At 34.9% G+C, this 21,876-nt stretch overlaps 1 protein-coding gene across 6 annotated transcripts in view; it reads left to right on the top strand.

The window, feature by feature from the left end:
• Positions 1–21,876, top strand: part of MAGI2 (membrane associated guanylate kinase, WW and PDZ domain containing 2) — a 1,472,905-nt gene that overhangs the window by 399,729 nt on the left and 1,051,300 nt on the right. For all 6 annotated transcript variants that reach the window (XM_070369681.1, XM_070369676.1, XM_070369674.1 and 3 more), the window contains exon 2: positions 15,047–15,163. In XM_070369681.1, coding sequence (XP_070225782.1) covers positions 15,047–15,163 — 117 coding nt within the window. The remainder of the gene's footprint in view (positions 1–15,046; positions 15,164–21,876) is intronic.

Here is a 21,876-nt window from a genome sequence, read left to right as displayed (position 1 = left end):
AGTGAAGGTATAGATTCAGTTTTCTTGTACATCTTACACACACACACACACACAGAAACATACCCCTGTGTTTATTCCAAAATGTTTTTAACAAACATGATAATACATGTTATAAAAGCAAACAAAAAGCTAGAACCAAAATGATTCTTTGAATTCAGTTTACGGAAAGACTTACGTCACACAGGTCATCAAATAGTATAAAGTCTTTAGGTAATAAAACTGTGTACCTTCCTTGGATTAAATATTATTATGTTTTGAAGCACATTTACTTATAGCCCATCACCTTCTGAACATCTTCAGTGTAGATAATACACTGAGAATTTCCATGTCCAATATTGTTTTACTGGTATAGAAACAAAGACCAGGGAAGAAACAAGAGTTCTGTCAATAGAACAGATTTAAGAACATCCTTCAATGAGATGAGGTAATCTAGACTGGGCTTCAACAATCTCTTTCCTTATAGTTTTTTGGATAAAACCATTTTTTTTAAAGAATTCATGCATTATCAGTTTACTACCATTTATTACAGTCATTCTTCATCACTGGGAGATAATTTGTCACAGTAAACAAAATGACTCTATCCAGCCATAAGCTGTTCTACCTGAGAGATTTTTTACAACTATGGAAATATTCTAAAGACTTTAGAATGTTTATTTTGGCTGGTTACCTTTAATAATAAATGACCAACCAATGAAATCCCAATATTCTTACCATATGCTTATTACTTCAAGTGTTAAATATTTTGTTTAGAAACTCTTTCATTTGACTAGTGTTCTTTGCTGCAGGCTTAATGTTAATAATAGATTCTCCAAAAGCTACAGATGGACTGTTTCTACTTCAAGATTTTTATATATTTAAAAAATTTAACACTTGATACTAAATTGATGGCTAAGAAATAAATTTAATCCTAAATTTGATGTTACACTTTCAGAATGGGTCATGTGTCCAGTATCTTATGTTGATTAAAATCAAAGGAATGATAGAGAATATCTATTTAGCAAATACTGTTAAAGCCTGAAAAATTACAAACTAAAAATAATTGCATTTGGCATCCATTTTACCTCATAATGATTCAGTGGGTCAAAATTTTTTGTTTTTACTTAAAACTTTACTTCCAAATATCAGCTGGGGACTAAAATGATGCATTAGAATCAGTACCGTTATTTTCTGGTACATTCTTGTAACATTATAGCAGGTTGCAAAATTAACTTTCTGTACAGTTTCATATCTTGTGTTAATATCTTAAAGATAGTAAGGATTATTTTCAATTTTTAATTTATATTTGGTGGTTTTTTCATAAAAATATTGTTGAAGATTGTTTTGGATGACAAATGTGAATCAACTTTTACAACAGGAAATAAAAAATATATTCATAAATCATCATATATTTTAACTTCAAAGAAATTTTTCTTACAAAAACATGCTTTGATTATAGGATAATTTTATTATTAATAGAATAAACTAAATATGCATTTTACATCAGGAAGCCTAATTCAGTAAATATTTTTTATATAGACATCTTTAATCAAGATAAAAAGCTTGACCTCAAGATGCCACCAAGTAGCAATTGTGACTGAAATATAAAGAGCTGCATAATTTATAAAAATTGCTAATTGCCCTTCATGGTCTGGATATTAATTGAGCTCTTCATATGAATAAGCCACAGAGCCTGTTAAACATCTAATGTAGAAAAATTAGGCATTTTTGAGACATAATGATATCTTATTATTATTGATTTATAGTATAGTCTCTGTAAAATTGCTTTTATTTGCATCCATTTTAATTTTTAATGAGCAACTATTTATTGAAACCTACTATGTATCAGGCTCTCTCTCTTGTGGAACTTACATTCTAAGAAATAACTTAGAAAATAAACAATTAAGTAAATATGTCATATTTACATAATGGTAATTGTTATGTAAATAGGTGGGTTTGGAGGATAGTAAATGACAGGGATGGGGTTGTGGGTGATGTGCAAATTTAAATGGGGTAAGAAGTAATATGTGAGCAGAAATATTAACCAAGTGCAACTGGCAAAGAGAAGGTAATTCTAAACACGGTATTTAGGGCTGAGAGATAGATTTGTTGCAGCTTCTTGATGATTTGTATCATGCTTATGAAGAACATGATAGCTATCTGTATCATTTAACTTGCTGATAAGATGATAGTTGTTTAGAAAGAATGGTAGTGATTTATTGCCTTTCTGTTTCTGAGAGCCACTTGTGAAGGTAATCACTGTTAAGTTCTGTATCATTGTTTCAGGCTTTTGCAATTTTATCATGGACATGTGACTATAGTATTTCCATTCAAATTATCCATCAGTGCTGCATATAAATGATCTAGGTCATATAAATTTAAAAGCATCATCCTAAAATAGATTTTGGAAAACTCTATTCCCAAGGAGAATTCTGTTCTGATTTCCTTGATTTTTAAGAGGAATATAAAGTCAATTATTTAAGAGGGATAAGCTATGATAATATCACTCACATTAGATTCTTTCTTCTTTTACCTTCTTTTGTGTCATCCATCCAACATGTAACTGTTACAGGTGGTCAGGTTGCCACACCCCTAAAAACAAAAGAAAAGGCCTTCTTGTTCCAACAGTTTAATTTCTGCCAATGTTGCCAACAATTTCTCAATCACTCAACTAGAGATCTTTTTGATGAAAACTTATTCTTCTTGGCCAAAGCCAAATACACTTCAGTCACCAAGTCCTGTGTACTCATGCTTTGTTTCCTCAAGTATTAAGCTCAGCATTTTGCATGCTAGAGCCTGAACCTGAAACAAAGCTTTCTTTGGGTATAGTACCATGAGGAAGGAGACACACTCCTCTAGCAGGAGTGGCTTTCTTTATGGCCACTCCAAGGTGTTTTATAGTCTGCTTCATGTTTCACATGCAAAATAACCAGATGGCTCTGATGGGCTTCCCTGGTGGCTCAGATGGTAAAGAATCTGCCTGCAATGTGGGAGACCTGGGTTTCATCCCTGGGTCAGGAAGGTCCCTTGGAGAAGGGAAAGCTATCCATATCTCCTTTGGAGACATGCTTTCTTATGCGCCCAACCCTTTTTTCCCTTCTAGTTGCTTACTTATAGCATGGCAGAAAAATTGCTCAGCACAGAAATTGCTCACCATAACTCTTTATACAAAAGCAAAATGAATTTATCTCCCAATAGTCTGCTACTCTTCTACTCACTCCTAACCCATTCTTGCCCTGAGGAATCTTTGACAAAGCAGCAAGAATTCCCACCATGTTACTTAAGCTGGGAGTGTTCTATATAACTCTTCTTGTGAAAGGAGGGTTTTGAGTTTTGAAGTCCTGTCAGCCTAACTTGGAACTTTAGCCATTATTCTTCTGTTCGCTGGAAGCATTGTTATACATGGCAATGTGTGACAACACAAATCCAACATACCATGAATAATATATTTTAGGTGCCTAACTGGTTTAAAACTTGAGCCAAAGACATGATTATAATATACAGCATTATTTCTATGGGATAAACCATTATGTACTCCAAAATAAACTTCTAAAACATATTCTTCATCATTTGAAGTCAGCCATATAACAGTTCAAATCATGTGCCTAGAATTGCTTTAACTTCATTAGAAATGATCAATCCTCACACAATCTATGGAGGATATATTAGTCTGTTCTTTGGAATGTCTTGTAAGGAATGTATTTTACTGAATTATAAAATGAGCTCACAAATAAAATTGTGGTTTCTTTTTAGTCAGTTTGGCTAATGTGTTTATTCATGATACTTCTTACCATGAAGACGTTCACAGTGGGCCATCTATCTTGTACCAGGTCACCCAGTAGCTTAAAGTTTGGGAGAATGGCATTGAAACATATATAATATCATATATGAAACTAGTCGCCAGCCCAGATTCGATGCACGATACTGGATGCTTGGGGCTGGTGCACTGGGATGACCCAGAGGGATGGTATGGGGAGGGAGGAGGGAGGAGGGTTCAGGATGGGGAACACATGTATACCTGTGGCGGATTCATTTTGATATATGACAAAACCAATACAATATTGTAAAGTTAAAAAATAAAATAAAATAAAAATTAAAAAAAAAGAAAGGAAAAAAAAAGTTGCAGTGGGTTAGAAAAAAATAAAATGACAGAACTCACCTTGATTTTAGTTCTCAAAACACAAAATAATGTCAAATATTTACAGATCTCATCCTACTAGGTGGTGGTGGTTTAGTTTCTAAGTCCTGTCCGATTCTTGAGACTCCATGGACTGTAGCCCACTAGGCTCCACTGTCCATGGGATTTCCCAGTCAAGAATACTGGAGTGGGTTGCCATTTCCTTCTCCAGGGAATCGTCCCAACCCAGGGAATCAAGCCCGTGTCTCCTGTATCGCAAACAGTTTCGTTACCATGGAGCCATCAGGGAAGCCCCTAATGCTACTAAAGCCTTGTCAGTTTTACTCTTATTATGACCTATTTATGGGCTGGATGAAGCACAAGCTGGAATCAAGATTGCTAGGAGAAATATCAATAACCTCAGATATGCAGATGACACTACCCTTATGGCAGAAAGTGAAGAAGAATTAAAGAGCCTCTTGATGAAAGTGAAAGAGGAGAGTGAAAAAATTGGCTTAAAGCTCAACATTCAGAAAACAAAGATCATGGCATCTGGTCCCATCACTTCATTGCAAATAGATGGGGAAACATTGGAAACAGTGGCTGACTTTATTTTGGGGGGCTCCAAAATCACTACAGATGGTGAATGCATCCATGAAATTAAAAGACACTTGTTACTTGGAAGAAGGAGCTGATGTTGAAGCTGAAACTCTTAATACTTTGGCCACCTAAAACGAAGAGCTGACTCATTTGAAAAGACCCTGATGCTGGGAAAGATTGAAGGCAGGAGGAGAAGGGGACGACAGAGGAGGAGATGGTTGGATGATATCACCGACTCAATGGACATGAGTTTGAGTGAACTCTGGGATTTAGTAATGGATAGGGAGGCCTGGCATGCTCCAGTCCATGGGGTTGCAGAGTCCGACACCTCTGAGCAACTGAACTAACTGATGACCTATTTAAAAATATGATTTAAATATATGACTATATTTAATTTTTAGTTAACTTGTGGATATCTTACTAATATTAAACTAATTAGGATCATAAATAGTTTTTAAAATACTATTCACATGTTCCCTTTTAGTTTTATATTATAAATGAATGTGTACCTTGTATGAGTTTATTCTGTACTTTTTAAAATTAATGTGGCTAAATTCTTAAATTGGATTTTCTAAGAATGAAACACTTGTGATATTTTATCACTGCATTAAAAAAAATTACACTTCAGTTTTAAAAGAAAGTTTAAAAGACAGTAAACTAAGATCCTAAATTTAAAAAAGTAAACTTTTTGTTTTGAAAAAAAAAAAAAGTAAATTTATGTTTTGAACAATTGTTTCTTTTTTTGACCTTAACAATTTTATGTAGAAACTTAAGAGCTTCGGGGTTCCCTGGTGGCTCAGGTAAAGAATCTGCCTACAATGCAGAAGACCTGGGTTCATTCCCTGGGTCAGAAAGATCCCCTGCAGAAGGGAAGGGCAACTGACCAGTATTCTTGCCTGGAGAATTCAATGGACAGAAGAGCCTGGTGGCCTTCTTTGCCCATGGGGTCACAAAGAGTTGGCCACAACTGAGCAACTAATACTTCCACAGTTTATTAAACTTCAGTGGTTTCAAATCCACACATAACTATCCTAACAGATGTTTTATTAGTAATTTACAGTGGTATAACTTCTGGTTTATAAACTGAATTTAGGTCAGATTCATTTTTGGTCACGTGTCTTTTTTTTTTCTTTTTTATTAGTTGAATCTTGCTTTTTATAAAGAACATCTAACATTTAAGAGTTACACAAGTCTACTTTCTCAGTTCATCCCAATCTCTCCTTCCCTCACTGCGTCCCCTAGTCCATTCTCTAGGTCTGTGAAAGACAGCTGTGAAATATATACATTACTCGTTTGTAAAATAAATGGCTACTGGGAAATTGCTGTATAACACAGGGAGCTCAGCTTGGTGCTCTGTGATGGTTTAGAGAGGTGGGATGGGGAGAAAGGAGGCTCAACAGGGAGGAGATATATGTATCCTTGTAGCTGATTCATATTGTTGTACACCAGAAACCAACACAACATTGTAAAGCAATTAGGCTCCAATTAAAAATAAAAATTTTTTTTAAAGAAAAAAAAATGAATTTGGCAAGTCCAGGAAATCAGTAGATAATGCCCTGTTCCTAGATGAAACTAGCCGTCTTGAGGTATTATAGAAAATTTAGATGCACCTGAGTTTGCTTTCAGGTATATCCTGTCCTTTACATTTCTTCATTGTAAAATTTTCAGTAATGCATGTACAACACCTAGCGCAATGCCAGGAAAAGAGTGAATATTCGTTTTCCCTTCCCCATGGGAACTTATAATCATACTTATAAGAACAACTTTAATATTTACTTTGAGACTGAGACTAACAATGAAAAATGAAACTCAATATCCCATCTGTACAATAGTGGGGGGAAGAAAATGATTAAAAACAAAGCCATTTTCAATAGAACTGGAGAATATTGTAAGCCGCTTATAATTCTCTTTCATTTTTTTCTGAAATACCAGTTATTCTCTCTAGTTTTGAATCTCCTAATGCTCTGCAACCGTTTAATATATTTTTGTCTTTTTTATTTTTGCATTTCTTATACAAAATATGTGATACTACTGAAATTTTGAAGAAAAACCACACACAAAGATATTAAATCATGATTAAAAGATTGACTGAACTCTCTAATATTGTGATTAAAGCATGGAAGGGTCACAATTATTCATATACCTAAATGTTTTTGACTATGAAAAATAATTAACCATGACATTGGCAATGAGTTATCAAGGGCCTTATATTTTTGCTTCTCTTTAAAATAGGCAAAGGAGAATTATTAGGGGAAGAATGATTTTACTGGCTCATAATTTATAGAAAAATGAGTATAGATCAAATGTGTTCAGTAATTGTGTACAAAACTCTAGTCACCTGAAAATGAGATAGCTTTCTAGATCATCAGAAACCAAAGCACAATTTTTCACCTAAAAAGGGGATGGAACCTGTCCCAGTAGACTGGATTAAATATGTCTGTTACTTGCTGTGTGGCTGTGGATCTTAAAAGAACCAAACAACTTTCTGTGATTTATTTATTCATTTTTGAGGTGAGTCGACTGAAACTATTCCTGAAAAAGGAACATAGCAACAAAGCCTTGTACTTTCCTTTCTCCTCAGCCTCCTCACCATCTAATAAATTAGCATAAAATAAACTTGCAGTCATTCATGGACAGACATATCCTGAGGCAAATGGATATATTTTTTTCCCTTTCTTCCAATTCCTTACAGACTGCTTTACTTGATTATTTTACTACTAGTTTGACAATGACAACATGTGAAATCAATTTTCTGTTGATGATCTTAGCTTCCTGGACAATTTGGATGATTTAAAAAAAATGTTAAATGGAAATTATCCATTGGGGTTATCCTTGTTCTCTTTTTTTAAAAATTGAAGTATATTTGATATTTCATATTATATGTTATAAGCATAGAGTTATCCACAACTTTTAAAGATTGTATTCCATGTATAGTTATTATAAAATATTGCCTATATTCCCTATGTTGTACAATATATCCTTGTAGTTTGTTTTATATCTAATAGTGTGTACTGCTTAACCCTACACCCCTGTATTGCCCCTCCTCATTTCCTTCTTCCCACTAGGAACCACTAGTTTGTTCTCTATATCTTTGAATCTGCTTCTTTGTTGTTATAATCATTAGTTTGATGCATTTTTTTAGATTCCACATAAAAGTGATGTTATCAGTATTTGTCTTTTTCTGCCTTACATATTTCACTTACTATAATGATCTCTACCTTCGTTCATGTTGCTGCAAATGGCAAAATTTAATTCTTTTTTATGGCTGAATAGTGTTATATTTGGGGCTTCCCTGGTAAAGAATTTGTGTGCAATGCAGGAGACCTGGGTTGGGAAAATCCCCTGGCGGAGGGCATGGCAACCCACGCCAATATTCTTGCCTGGAGTATTCCCATGGACAGAGGAGCCTGGCGGGCTACAGTCTCTGGTGTCACAAAGAGTTGGACATGACTGAGCAACTAACCACAGCACAGCACACAGTATTACATTTTTTACACACACACACCACACTACGCCACACCACACCACGTCTTCTTTATCCATTTGTGTGTTGGTGGGTTGCATCCATATCTTGGCAATTATAAATAATGCTACTGTGTTTTCTATGTCTTTATTTCTAATGGACTATAACTAGTTATCTGTAATTATACTAACAAAATAATTTTGTTGATTGCCCAAAAAAACAAAATATAAGAAATATTTAGTAAATAGCTTATGAAAATATAGAAGTTGGGTCTAGCAGAAACTTCATTTGGTTCTACAAATATTGTTTTGGTAGAATGTTTGTGTCTCTTACAAAGGTCAAAATCCTAAGCTCTCATCATGAAAGATTGGGACTTTGTAAAGTAATTAGTTCACGAAGATGGACCTCTTATGAATGAAATATGTACCCACATAAAAAAAACAAAAAAAAAACAAAAAAAAACACTAGAGACCTGGTTTCTCTCTTAGTGGTAAGAGGATACAGGGAGAAGTGGGCCATCTGCAGACCAGGAAGCACACCCTCAGCAGACTCTCAACCCACCAGTTCTTTGATCTTGGACTTCTTGGGTTCCAGAACTGTGAGAAACAGCTATTTGTTGTTTAAGTCACCCAGTCTAATTGTATTCCATTGTAGCAGTAAAAACTGACCCACCTTTTATAGACACGAATAATGGGACCCAGAAATGATTAAAGGATTTGTGCAAGACCACTCAATGGGTAAGTGTTGGAGTGGTAATTAAAACTCAGTTTCCAAATCTCTAATCTAGCATTCTGTCCACTATAGCATTTGTGATTTTATTCAGCAAACATTTCTGGGTCTCATATATTAAGAAGGCACTGCTTTAGAGACTGAAGTGAGGAGAGAGGATAAGACCTCAAATAATTAGGAAATTCCCTGTCCCAGCGAGCTTAGAGTTTAATATATAACTTAAGGCAGATCCACTAGTTACTTTATGGTGTATTAAAATGTACAAGTTGTTTAAGAAAGGGCACCAGGATATGGAAGTTCAAAAAACAAAGAAGACTTCTGGCCAAAAGATCACAAGGAATGCCAAGGCAAGGATAATTTTAAGCTGAAGAATGAATATGAATTAAACCGGTAGTATCAGAGGAAAGGCTTTCTTATTCACAATGTTTCTTTAGTAGAAAACAACAAAGGGAAAGTGGGAGAAATTGACTAGAAAAACAGAGGAAAGGGGAAATTCTGTATGTCCTGGAAGCAAAAGTGATGGGTAGACTTTTCAAGGTGCTGCTTTCAGGATGTATTCATTTGCATTCATATCCTTGTCTAACTCCACTTACAAAGACAACTTCTAGGGACTTCCCTGGTGGTGCAGTGGCTAAGACTCCATGCTTTCAGTACAGGGGACTAGGGTTCAATCTTTGGTCAGGGAGCTAGAGCCCACATGCTGCAACTGAGATTTTGCATGCTGCAACTAAATATCCCATGTACTGCAGCTAAAACCTGGTACAGCCAAATAAATAAGAATAAATAAATAAACATATTTTAAAAGACAACTTCTAGAAAAGAAACGTTAATTGGATAAGAGAGAACAGGGAAAAATTACTACAGGTCTAACCACATTATACAGAATATGAGAGATACATAACTTGAAAAGTGAAATCAGGGTGCTGTTACCGAAGAAGGTATTATAAAGATAAAGCAAAAACATTTCTGTTGTTCAGTCGCTAAGTTGTGTCTAAGTTTTTGTGACCCTGTGGACTATAGCACGCCAGGGTCCTCTGTCCTCCACTATCTCCTGGAGTTTGCTCAAATTTATGTCCACTGAGTCAGTGATGCTAACTTGCCATGTCATCCTCTGCTGCTCCCTTCCTCTTTTGTCTTCAGTCTTTCCCAGCATCAGGGTCTTTTCCAATGAGTTGGGTCTTCACGTCAGTTGGTCACAGTATCAGGGCTTCAACTTCAGCATCAATCCTTCCAATGAGTATTCAGGGTTGATTTCTTTTAGGATTGACTGGTTTGATCTCCTTGTAGTCCAAAGAACTCTCAAGAGTCTTCTCCAGCACAACTGTTTGAAAGCATCAATTCTTTCAAAAGTACAAACGTGCAAACAAAAATCAAATGCCCACTTCAGGATTTTATGGAGTGTAAAGGAAAAAAATGAGTTATGGAGAAGGAAATGTAAGGTCAATAGAATGTTAGAATAGGCTCATTTGGCTGAAGCACAGGATGAATAAATGACAGAATGAACCAGACTTTGACTTGCCGGTCATCTCCACCTTCTTACCTGACAGTCATCTCCACCTTCTTCTTCATACACACACAGCACTGTCCTAATCAGTGAATTACTCTCCCTAGCTTACAAAATTTTAAGGTGCATATTGATTTGACCTGACAAAAAACAGAAACTCTAAAAACGATAATAATAAAACCAAAAATTATATCTAGGGTAAATAAGATAGCAGATTATTTTTTATTTTCATTATATATAACATTTCTTAAGAATCAGTATATGGCACTCTATTTTTTAGTTTTCTTTAAAATGTTTACTTATATACCTAAAATCAGATACTCTTAAGATACAGGCTCTATTTTTCAGCTCAGACATTGCCCAATATCCATTGCTTAATCCTTCATTAATTGAAATGTCTAATAAAAAAGATGCCTTTAAAAGTGTATGTATTTTATGTACACATATGTATACAAAACTTTTCTATTCATGCAGTTTATTGATTGGGATCATGTATAATTGCAGATAACCAAAACCATAATAAAGAAATGAGTATTTACTTTTTCTCTTATAACACAATATTCTAAACTATGTAGTTAATGATATTTTAGCTGCTCAGTGAAGCCATTAAAGACCCAGGCTGTTTCTAACTTTTACTACAGTGGCCTTAGCATGTTGGATTTTTCCCTTGTCCAGCTCTCTTTGTGGTTTGTGATCAGAATATCAAGTCTACCAGAGAGCGAAGAGTCCATGTAAGTCCCAAACAGGAATACCCAGTCTAGCCAAAATGAAATGGATGCAAAGGGTCTTGATATCAGATATAAGTTTTAGTTTAATGAATAAAGAAACCCCCTCCTTCTGTGTTAGGTCTCAATGGCCAGGACAGAGATGCTGGAAGTTGCAAGGGCAGCTCAGGAGGTAGGGGACTAGATCCATGGATCCATGTTCTGGGTCTGAAATCCATGTGATAGGCCTGAAACTAAACTGGTTCTAAATAAAAAAGAATAGACAAAATATTGGGTAGGCAACCAGCAGAATTTTTCATAATAAGGATAGTGGGTAAATACCAATAAAATTGCCTTATCTGAAAGATGCTATGATAAATTGTGAAGGATGATAAAGTATTAGTGAAATATGAGGCCAAGAAAGCCCTTCCAAAACAAATGTGACAATTCATTTTAGTTAATGGAAGAAAATTTATATTAATTCTCAGAAACTTCTGCAGATTTTTCCATGGAAAAAAAAGATAGAGCCAGTCCCTGAATGAATAGACAACCATTTTTGTTATTGTTTTCTTAGGTAAGTAAACTTTGAGACAACTTGTTGTTGTTCAGTTGCTCAGTTGTGTCTGACTCTTTGCGACCCTGTAGACTACAGCATACCAGGCTTCCCTGCCCTTCGCTGTCTCCCAGAGTTTGCTCAAACTCATATCCGTTGAGTTGGTGATGCCATCCAACCGTCTTATTCACTGTTGCCCCCTTCTCCTCCTGCCCTCAATCTTTCCCAGCATCAGTGTCTTTTCCAATGAGTTGGCTCTTCCTATCAGGTGACCAAAGTATTGAAGCTTCAGCATCAGTCCTTCCAATGAATAGTCAGGGTTTATTTCCTTTAGGATTGAGTGGTTTGATATCCTTGCTGTCCAAGGGACTCTCAAGAGTCTTCTCCAGCACCACAGTTCAAAAGCATAAATTCTTCAGCACTCACCCTTCTTTATGTTCCAACTCTCACATCTGTACACTGTTATTGGAAAAACCATAGTTTTGACTATACTGGCCTTTGTTGGGAAAGTGATGTCTCTGCTTTTGAATACGCTGCTAGGTTTGTCATAGCTTTTCTTCCAAGGAGCATGCATCTTTTAATTTCATGACTGCAATTACCATCCGCAGGGATTTTGAAGCCCAAGAAAATAAAGTCTTTCACTGTTTCCCTTGTTTCCCCGTGTATTTGCCATGAAGTAATGGGACCGGAGTCCATGATCTTAGTTTTTTGAATGTTTAGTTTTAAGCCAGCTTTTTCACCGTGGTCTTTTACCTTAATCAAGAGGTTCTTTAGTTGTGACTGCTAACGTGGTACTTTTGTAGTAGAAGAACTGGTTTAAATTGATAATGTATTTTCAGAAGCCAAGACTCGTCTTGGACTACAAAATGTGAGTTTATCCATGTTATATTAGGTGAATGATTCTAGCCTACTTTAGTGGACAGACTACATCTGTTGTTCTTCAGTTAGCATTTTCCCAGGCTGCCAGAAAGGATCTCATCACTTTACATGCCCCACATATTTGGTTCAGTTCATCATTCAGTCGTGTCCAACTCTTTGCAACCCCATGGACTGCAGCAGGCCAGGCCTCCCTGTCCATCACCAACTCCCAGAGTTTACTCAACTCATGTCCATTGAGTCGGTGATGCCATCCAACCATCTCATCCTCTGTCATTCCCTTTACCTCCCACCCTCAGTCTTTCCCAGCATCAGGGTCTTTTCCAATGCCCCACACATTCCACATGCCCATATTAGACAGAAAGAAAAGAGAAGAGAAGAACAGTTGCTGAAAGACCTCTAGATTCATAACTAGGCAGAAGAGAGTTGGAAAGAGTCAAGAATGGTGATTGCTCAACAGCTGTATTGAATTAGCAAGGGTAGACATGTTCTTCTGACTATGAAAGACCAAGGAAGCAAAACAGAATTTCAGATATGTTGTTTTAATTAATTCAGCGTGATGTCAGTAAGTCCAAGACCTACAGAAATTCAGGGCATTTGGAGATATAAACAATAGATAATTGATATTGTGATGGTGGTTTCCAGTTACCTTCATTTCTGATTGCTCCACGGTTTTGATTGAAAAAAATGATTTTGAATTTGGAAAATAATATATGCAAGCATTCTGGATGTAATATTTATGTGCATTTTATAAGCAATATGTTTTCCTGTCATTTGTTTTCTGCTATCATATTGGGTAGAAAAATAAATTGAGACTACTGACTAAAATATATGAGAAACACTGACGAGTAGGAATTTTGATAGTTCAGTTAAAAATACTATTTTGTATGGCATCTTGCTCAGACTGTGCCAGCAGATTAGAGGCAACTGAAACAATAAATTTGAAAACTTCAGAAATGTAGCAATATATAGTTTTCAAGTATATTTACTGTTTGTGTAAAAGGTGTTTGTGTTGCATATATGCACACTCACATAATGTTTTATGTGGTCATGGTGGTGCAAAGAGATTGTTAATGAATTGTAATTTTGAGATTCAAAGGATTTGAAGAGAATGTGATTTTTGTAACTATTATGAACGTGGTGGCTTAGTCACCAAGTCACATGCAACTCTTGCAACCCCATGAACTGTAGCCCACTAGACTCCTCTGTCCTTGGAGTTTCCCAGTGAAGAATATTGGCATGGGTTGCCATTTCCTTCTATCACAGATGTCCTGTTTCCTCTGTCTTTAATTTTTTGTCTTGGCTAAATTACCCTAATATGTTTGAAAAGATCAGGGTTTTAGAAATTCTTATTTATATTTTATAGATATTTTTATTTATAATTCATTCTTCCAAGTATTAGAAAAATAAAGGCCTTCATTAGATAAATCTTCATAATTTAACATAATTATTTTTAAACATGAAAATAATCTATGATAAATTCACAGTATTGGTTTCCTTACCTAATTCCAAGCTTGTTTGATGTAAGGAAATCCAATCAGTCCATCCTAAAGGAGATCAGTCCTGGATGTTCATTGGAAGGACTGATGTTGAAGCTGAAACTTCAATACTTTGGCCACCTAATGCGAAGAGCTGACTCATTGGAAAAGACCCTAATGCTGGGAAAGATTGAGGGCAGGAGGAGAAGGGGACGACAGAGGATGAGATGGTTGGATGGCATCACGGACACAATGGACATGGGTTTGGGTGGACTCCGGGAGTTGGTGATGGACAGGGAGGCCTGGCATGCTGAGGTTCATGGGGTCACAAAGAGTCGGACACGACTGAGCGACTGGACTGAACTGATACTCAAAATTACTTCTATACTAATAATAAACTCTAAAAATACTTAAAATCTTTCAAACATTATAGTTAAAAAACATCTATTCATATTTTATACAAGAGATGCATTACTTTTATTCAATTTATAAATATAGTAAAACATTAATATTGGTCTAATTCTTTTTTTTTAACTTTTTATATCACCCTACTTATCCAAATCCAGAGTAACTAACTTTAAATAACTTAAAAATCTTTTCAAAACTTGAAGACATACTGAGTGAAACAAGCCAGTCTCAAAAGGGCAACTAACATAGATTTCTCTTGTATAAGTTATGTAGAGTAGTCAAATGTATAAACAGAAAGACTGGGGGAAAGGGAATGTGGGAAGTTAAAAAAGTAAAAAAGTTTTTTAGCCGTGCAATGAGATATACTATGACATTTTGTATATATTCAGTTCAAGAGTGATATGTGCCTTTTGCTGTAATACAGACTTCATTCTAAATGAAAAATGAAAGAGTACGTGTATAACACTGAGCACTGACTTGGTGGATAATTATTATCTTAGCAAATGTTATCTTTTTTTAGTATGGGTGATAAATGTTTCGGAATGTCAAAAGAGCAATGTGAAATAATGCAAGTTTTAAATGAGTATGTTTATGATAGAATCAAATTACATACTTATTTTCCAATTGTATCATTCTAGGAGGAATTGTTGATAAGGATCTTCGTCACTACCTCAACTTACGATTTCAGAAGGGGTCTGTGGACCATGAACTTCAGCAAATCATTCGTGACAACCTCTACCTCCGCACGGTGCCATGTGAGTAACAGGCGGTGTTATTTTTTACTATAGTAACAGATAAATGTTCAGTTATATATTTATTGTTTAATTTAAAAGAGAAGTTAAATTTCACTGATTTTTTAAATGATAGACTTTTGGAGTAGACAATTTATTTGAGATATGGAAGTTATAAGTGCAAAAGCTTATAACTGCAGTTGTGTGATTTATGATGATGTCAGATCCAGAAGAGACTTGTGATTTTCAAGCTATAAAACCTAACTTACTTCTCAAGTTGATATTGAGAAATATTAGTTCTAGTCCATGATGTTGAAGATTTCAGTGTTTTGGGTAGAACTCCACACAGGGAGACAAAGAATGCAAATTCAATTCATTAGTTGAACAAGCTATTTTGTAGTTAGAATCTACACAGTAACTGCCAATATCATCATCAGTTTGCAGCAGAGAGGTCTTACAAGTTAAAAGGAAATAATGCATTGGAAAGTAAAAAATGTTCTGTAACTCTGAGAAAGTGATGACATTGAGTGCTGGGCAGAAATGTCTTGTACATAGCCTACAGAAATTCACAACCATCCCTGATTATGAGGAGGTGCTACTTCAAAAGAGAGGAATTGGTAAAATGATAAACTTCACAAATCAACTTTTTAGTACCTGCTTCAGTTAATTTGATAATCTTCTGTTTACTTTAGGACAACCCAAGGACTTTTCAAGCCAGATAATAGGTTATAAATAGGTATCAAAGTCAGTTTCTTTCAAGGTAGATTCTATGACCTTTGGAAATTTTCTAGTCTCTCTGGAAACTGATCAGTGGGTGTTGTTTATGTTCTTTCTTTGGTTTAGTTTTTGTTGTTAAGTTGCTAAGTCTTGTCTGACTCTTTGCAATCCCATGGACTGTAGCCCACCATGCTTCCCTGCCCGTGGGATTTCCCAGGCAAGAATACTAGAGTGATGAGTTGCCACTTCCTTCTCCAGGGCACAGTTTGAATCTGGGTCTACTGTGTTAGTAGGCAGATTCTTTGCCACTCAGTCACCAGGGAAGTCCTCCTTTTGTTTTAGTTTTGTTTTAAACTGTAATAAACTCAAAGATGGGGTCTCTGGAAGGTTGATATTAAAGAAAGAAAAACTTGGCTGGAATAGATGAAACAAATAAACCATATATGTAGTTTCTGGGATTGAACTACTAGAACTACATAGAAGGTATTGATTAAGGATGACTATACTGAAAAAATGAAAACACACAAAGAAGTAAAATGGATAATTCAGCATCCATTTAGCCTACACACATCTTAGGAAGGGTAGACACTTGCCATTGTTAGTACTAAATGCTCATCAAAACAAAAATGCCATGGCACCACTATCAGATATTCCTAGATGCAAATGCTTATCGATTGACATCCTGTCAGTCCAAATGCTACTTCTGTCAGTGGGTATTAGTTAAATGAATAGATTTTTGGACTCTTGCTTTAAAACTAGGAGTAGAGAAAAGTGCATTCTTGACCTTGTAAGTTTGACATTAGAGTGATGGGCAGAGGAAGATAGATTAAAGTAAGTGACTGAACTATTTATAAGGAAATGAGTGGATGCATTTTCAAAGCTGTGATGTTGTCAGTACAGACATGTGAATTTATCTTCTGTGACATGAAATAAAGGAGATCTGAAATACAGAATAAAGAATCCAGGTACTTTATTATATTTAAAAGCTGAGGAAGATAGATAAGAGGCTAACATTCAATAATACTTATAGTCCTTGCTAAGGTGATGACATAAATAAGAACTTGTAATTAAATGTGAAGATAATAGAAGTAAGTTTTGCATTAGTTCATTAACTTCCTAAATAAGTCATCTCTCTTTAGAGTACCCAAGAAATACTATGATGGAAAAATAAATATAGGAGTAAAATAACTAGGCTTATATGAGTAAACATAAAGGGGTTTGTGATATGATTTTTATACAAGGTCATAAATTCAATTAGAAATCCTTGAATAGCTCCTATAAAGGAGATGATTAGAAACTTAATGAATCTGAATATTATGATTGAACAATTTAGATTTGTAGCCAGTACTCCTAATATCCAATAATACCATTCACTAACAATGCTCTTAACTTGGCATAAAAGTGAAAAAAAGCATCTAAGACAGATGTGATTCTGATTTATATTATCTATGATTATTTTACACTGATGAACTGAATCTGGACAATCCATCAGCTTCACTCAGTATAACTTTTAATGAAATGTTCAGATATTTACAAAGAGTATGCAGCAAAGATGTGTCAATAGTGTGAAAAATTCAGCTGTTGTTTAGGAATTTATGTGTGGATTCAATATGTCAATTGAATTTGAGTATAGAGTGACATTCATTACATATTCTTTGGGTCAAGTGATTCTCATTGGTTTTCATGTATCCAGAACCATAATAATTAGGAACATATATACTGTGGAGCTTGTCTCTGCCTTTATTCATGTATTCATTAATATGATACCTCTTGTTTAATTTACTAACAGGAATAGGTCATGGAAACAAAATTATTCACTTCAAACTATGTTTGGGTGGTTTAATTTTTTATAAGGCAAAACTCAGTAATTCTGTTCACTACCACCACATTACTCCGCCATCACCAACTATAACAGTAAGAAAGGAGCAAAGTCTTGGAGCTGTATTTCGTAGGTGCCTAGTGAGTAGGAGAGAGTTCTAGGGTCAGGGCTACAGAGACTCCATCCTCTCTATGCACACAAATGTACTTGTCCAAATCTTAGTGTGAACAGTTTAGCTTTTTTACCTCCTTCTGAAGGACATCTGGACCTGGCTGCTGGCTGATTTCTGATCCAAACATAGGAGAGAGGTTGTCAATCTAACTTTCTACTGGGCCTTAATTATTGATGCATATAATGTAAAATCTCATCAGTCTGTTCTCTGCCCCATAAACAAGGGTTGACTGCATTTATCATTTTTATTTTGTATCCCCAGAACTTCATCTCTGAACATAATGTCTCAAAATATATGTTTTAAATCTGTGTCTCTAGGCATGGAAGGCAGGACTTGCAGAGATAAGACATACCCAAATGTACTTATATATTTAGTTGCTAACTGTACAATTTTTTTAGGATCTTCCCTGGTGGCTCAGATGGTAAAGAATCTGCCTGCAATGTGGGACACCCAGGTTCAATCCCTGGGTTGGGAAAATCCCTTGGAGAAGGGAATGACAACCCACTCTAGTATTCTTGCCTGAAGAATCCCATGGACAGAATAGCCTGGTGGGCTACAGTGTATAGGTTGCAAAGAGTCGGACATGATTGAGCCACACACACACACACACACACACACTCATGAGATCAGTTCATCATTCTTTCAAATTGAATTATATAGAAAAGATCCTTAGGAACTGACTCTATATTTTTTTGTAGAATAAAAGCCAGCCAGCCACCTGATTCATATCTATTAAAGACCTAACTTTGTACCTAAATGTACTTATGTATTTAGTTTTTATTTAATACTTAGGTATTAAGTATTTATGTATTTAGCTAACTGTACAATTTATTGGGGGATGGTAAATGTCTTAAGAGTATACTGGTATCCTAAAGTGAAACTTAAATTTTAGTTTTTAAATAATGAATACTAAAAATGACACTTTCAAACAATTAGATTTCAGGCTATATAGGTTTTAGGTAATAGAACTTCATGAGAAATGAGTAAATAATGATTAAACAAAACTGTTGTGATCTGGAATGTGAAAAATGTATATACATGTAGATAAAGAACTCTAAAGAGTTTAGAGCATCCATCAAATGGGACTTCTATTACTTTGATAGTATAGAAAAGACAATTTCAGAAGCACTAAGCTGGCAGCACCCATTAGAGATTAGATGAAATTGTTTAATTGAGTGTTAAGTGTACCTTGTTAAGGTAGCATGCATTGCCCTTATAGACTCAAAAGTATATGAGGAAAATTAGTGGAATCGAAACAAAAAACATTGGAAAATTTTGAAATGTTTAAAGGATAAAAAATGGAGTTTATTTTAATATTCTACTGAGCATAATGATTGCATATCGTTAACGAGTCTAAGCAACCATGATTGAATTGACTATGCTTTTTAAATATGAGAAAAATAATAATTTCCATTTATTGATGAAGTTCTGTTTTTTCTGTCCTTAATAATTATTATATATGTGAATTAATTTTTGAGGAAGGTATGAGCACAGATATAAATGGTGAATAATTTTTCCCTTATATCAGGTGACATGAGGAAAGGACTTCAATAACCAATTTTAGAAGTTTCAAAATGAAATGGAGGATAGTTAAAATTAAATTTCTCTCCTACTAACATACTTTGTCATTTGTTTTATTGGGAAATATTTTAAATTTATCTGAAGTCAAAAGAAATATCAGTGTATATAAACCAGGTAAAAGACAGAAATCAATAAAACTAAACTCTAAAACTCTTCCATAAAAAGGAAATAAAATGAAAATCATAAGTTTAAGATATGAAAGAAATTACTTTTATGGAAGAGCTGATTGAAGTATAACATGCAATGATGTTTCTACATATTTAAGCATTTTAAGTTAGTATAACTAAACTATGTTAAAAAGCATTTTAAAGATTAAAATTGTAAGGCTTTTAATACATTTTTTAAAATTCTCTGTTATATTAAATTATCTTTCATGTAAAAACAAATAGAAGCAGGCTCTTAAATGTTAGGGGTCTCTTGGCCTTTAAGAAGAACATTTACCAGCACAATGAAAGGTACAGCTATGCAGAGTCAATGTCCCTTTGCCCTAATTATAGTCTCATATAAGACTGTGGTCAGAGTTAACTATTGGAGAGAAGCAGGTGACCACGTATCTATTAAAAAGTCTAGAATTAGGGCAGAAATTTCATGGGGATACTTCATAGGGAAAAAATTATTTTAATTCTTAAGCAAAAAATAAGTACTTTTAAAGCTTGTGGAAAATATGTGTTCTTATTCAACAAAGCAATATTTGTGTAGGCATGAATGAATATAATTACTCATAATTTGTGTCATGAAGGTATGGTTCTAAGCATATGGTAAGAAGTGAGAGTGGAATCAATCTATGGAATACCATAAAGCTAAAATCATCTTCTAACAACGAAGTGAAATTCTCTGAGTTTAAGGTAATCAAGAACATGATTAAGTACTCAGAATATCCTTAAGCAATATAGGCCTCTGTGCTGAGATGGTAAGTTGAACTGTAGGTAGACATGAGGGCATAGGACCAGAGATAGAAGGTCCAACTGTATTTTAAACCAATATATTGCAACAGCTGTATATTACACATCTGTTTCAAATTTAACTTTATTGTTTCAAATAAGAATCATCAATTTAGAATCTCTGTTCTGATGTTGTTTTTAGGATGTGACTCATGTTCTTTCACAATTATTTCAGAATCAAGTTCCAGATTTTTGTTTGAAAATGAATTTGTATTTGATTTTTTAAAATAGCCTACTTATATTTTGTGCTAAGTGTTGAGAAAAGAGTTATTAGAGAATAAATATGATTATTAGCCCTGTGGGCCAAAAGAGAAGGAAATCTGTAAATAAATGAAACTAAATTTCTTGAGAGATTTATAAACTTCCCCTGGAAATGTAGGTCAAAAGAAAAAAATTCAAAAGCTTCTGAGCAGTAGCAAACGTTCCAAAGTGTCTCGTCATTCAGATGTGTGCCTGACTGGTATATTTATTAAAAATGCGTTGTTGCTTTATAGAAAGTTATATTAGCTTTGCCCTCTCCCTCTTATCCCTGAGAATAGTAAGATCTATTTTCATGTCATATATGTGAAAATATCATGGATTTTCTTTTTTTTTTTTTTTCATTGAGCAAAATGAATGCATTTTCCTGGTCACATAGTAACATTCATTGGTTTGGTTGACAGAATACACTGTAGGAGAGAAATGGCTTCAAAATGTGCTTAAAGTGGAAAGTCAGAGGATATTAAAAGGGATGGTATTGATTTACCCATTTGACACTACAGGGCAGTAGCTTTAGAATAAAGGAACATATCTGGCACAAAAGAAAAGCAATAATGTTACTGATCTTCCAAACCACATATAATTCCCTTTGCCCTGACTTGATCACATCTTTTTGTGGTTATGACCCGATCTTTCTTCTTGGCTTTTTCTCTTTTGTTTTGTACTTCTCTTTTCTCTTCATAAGAGGAAGACTTTCTATAGGAAATCTGGGTTTGTGGACCATGGCAGATAGCATGTATACTCTTAGGCTTCAGTGGTTTCAGCAGCTGCTCAAGGAAAAATTGGAGATAAGTGTGTAAAGCATTTTTCCACCTTCAAAAAAGCCAGTCAGTCATGTAAAATAGCTCACCTTCTGGGGAGCCCAGAATCTGCTCCCTGCAGACTTCAGAGTTGTAGCCCAGCTGGATATAAATCAGGTGTTCACTTCCTTGTATGCCTCTGCACTTTTTGAACAGAAAGAACTAGGACTCTTATCAGGTCAGACCTACCCAAGTTTTCAAAGTTGGCTGATGAATACTTAGGCTGTTGGATGATTATAGTAGCTGAGGGAAACTGATGACAGTGGACACTAATATTATTGCAGGACTTTAAGGTTGTAGGTTGTGGTACAGCACTCAATCTTAATTAACCAAAAGAACAATGAAAATAAAATACTAATTGTGATATCCTTATGTTTAGTACAATAGTCAGTCATTTGCACATCACAGTTTAGAATTGTTAGAGCATGATGAGTAGAAATAGCCCTTTG

Source organism: Bos mutus, chromosome 4 (genome assembly GCF_027580195.1).
Source record: "Bos mutus isolate GX-2022 chromosome 4, NWIPB_WYAK_1.1, whole genome shotgun sequence".
Taxonomy (NCBI): domain Eukaryota; kingdom Metazoa; phylum Chordata; class Mammalia; order Artiodactyla; family Bovidae; genus Bos; species Bos mutus.
Note: the sequence above shows the minus strand (reverse complement) of the source record. Positions and strands in the feature narration are given on the sequence as shown.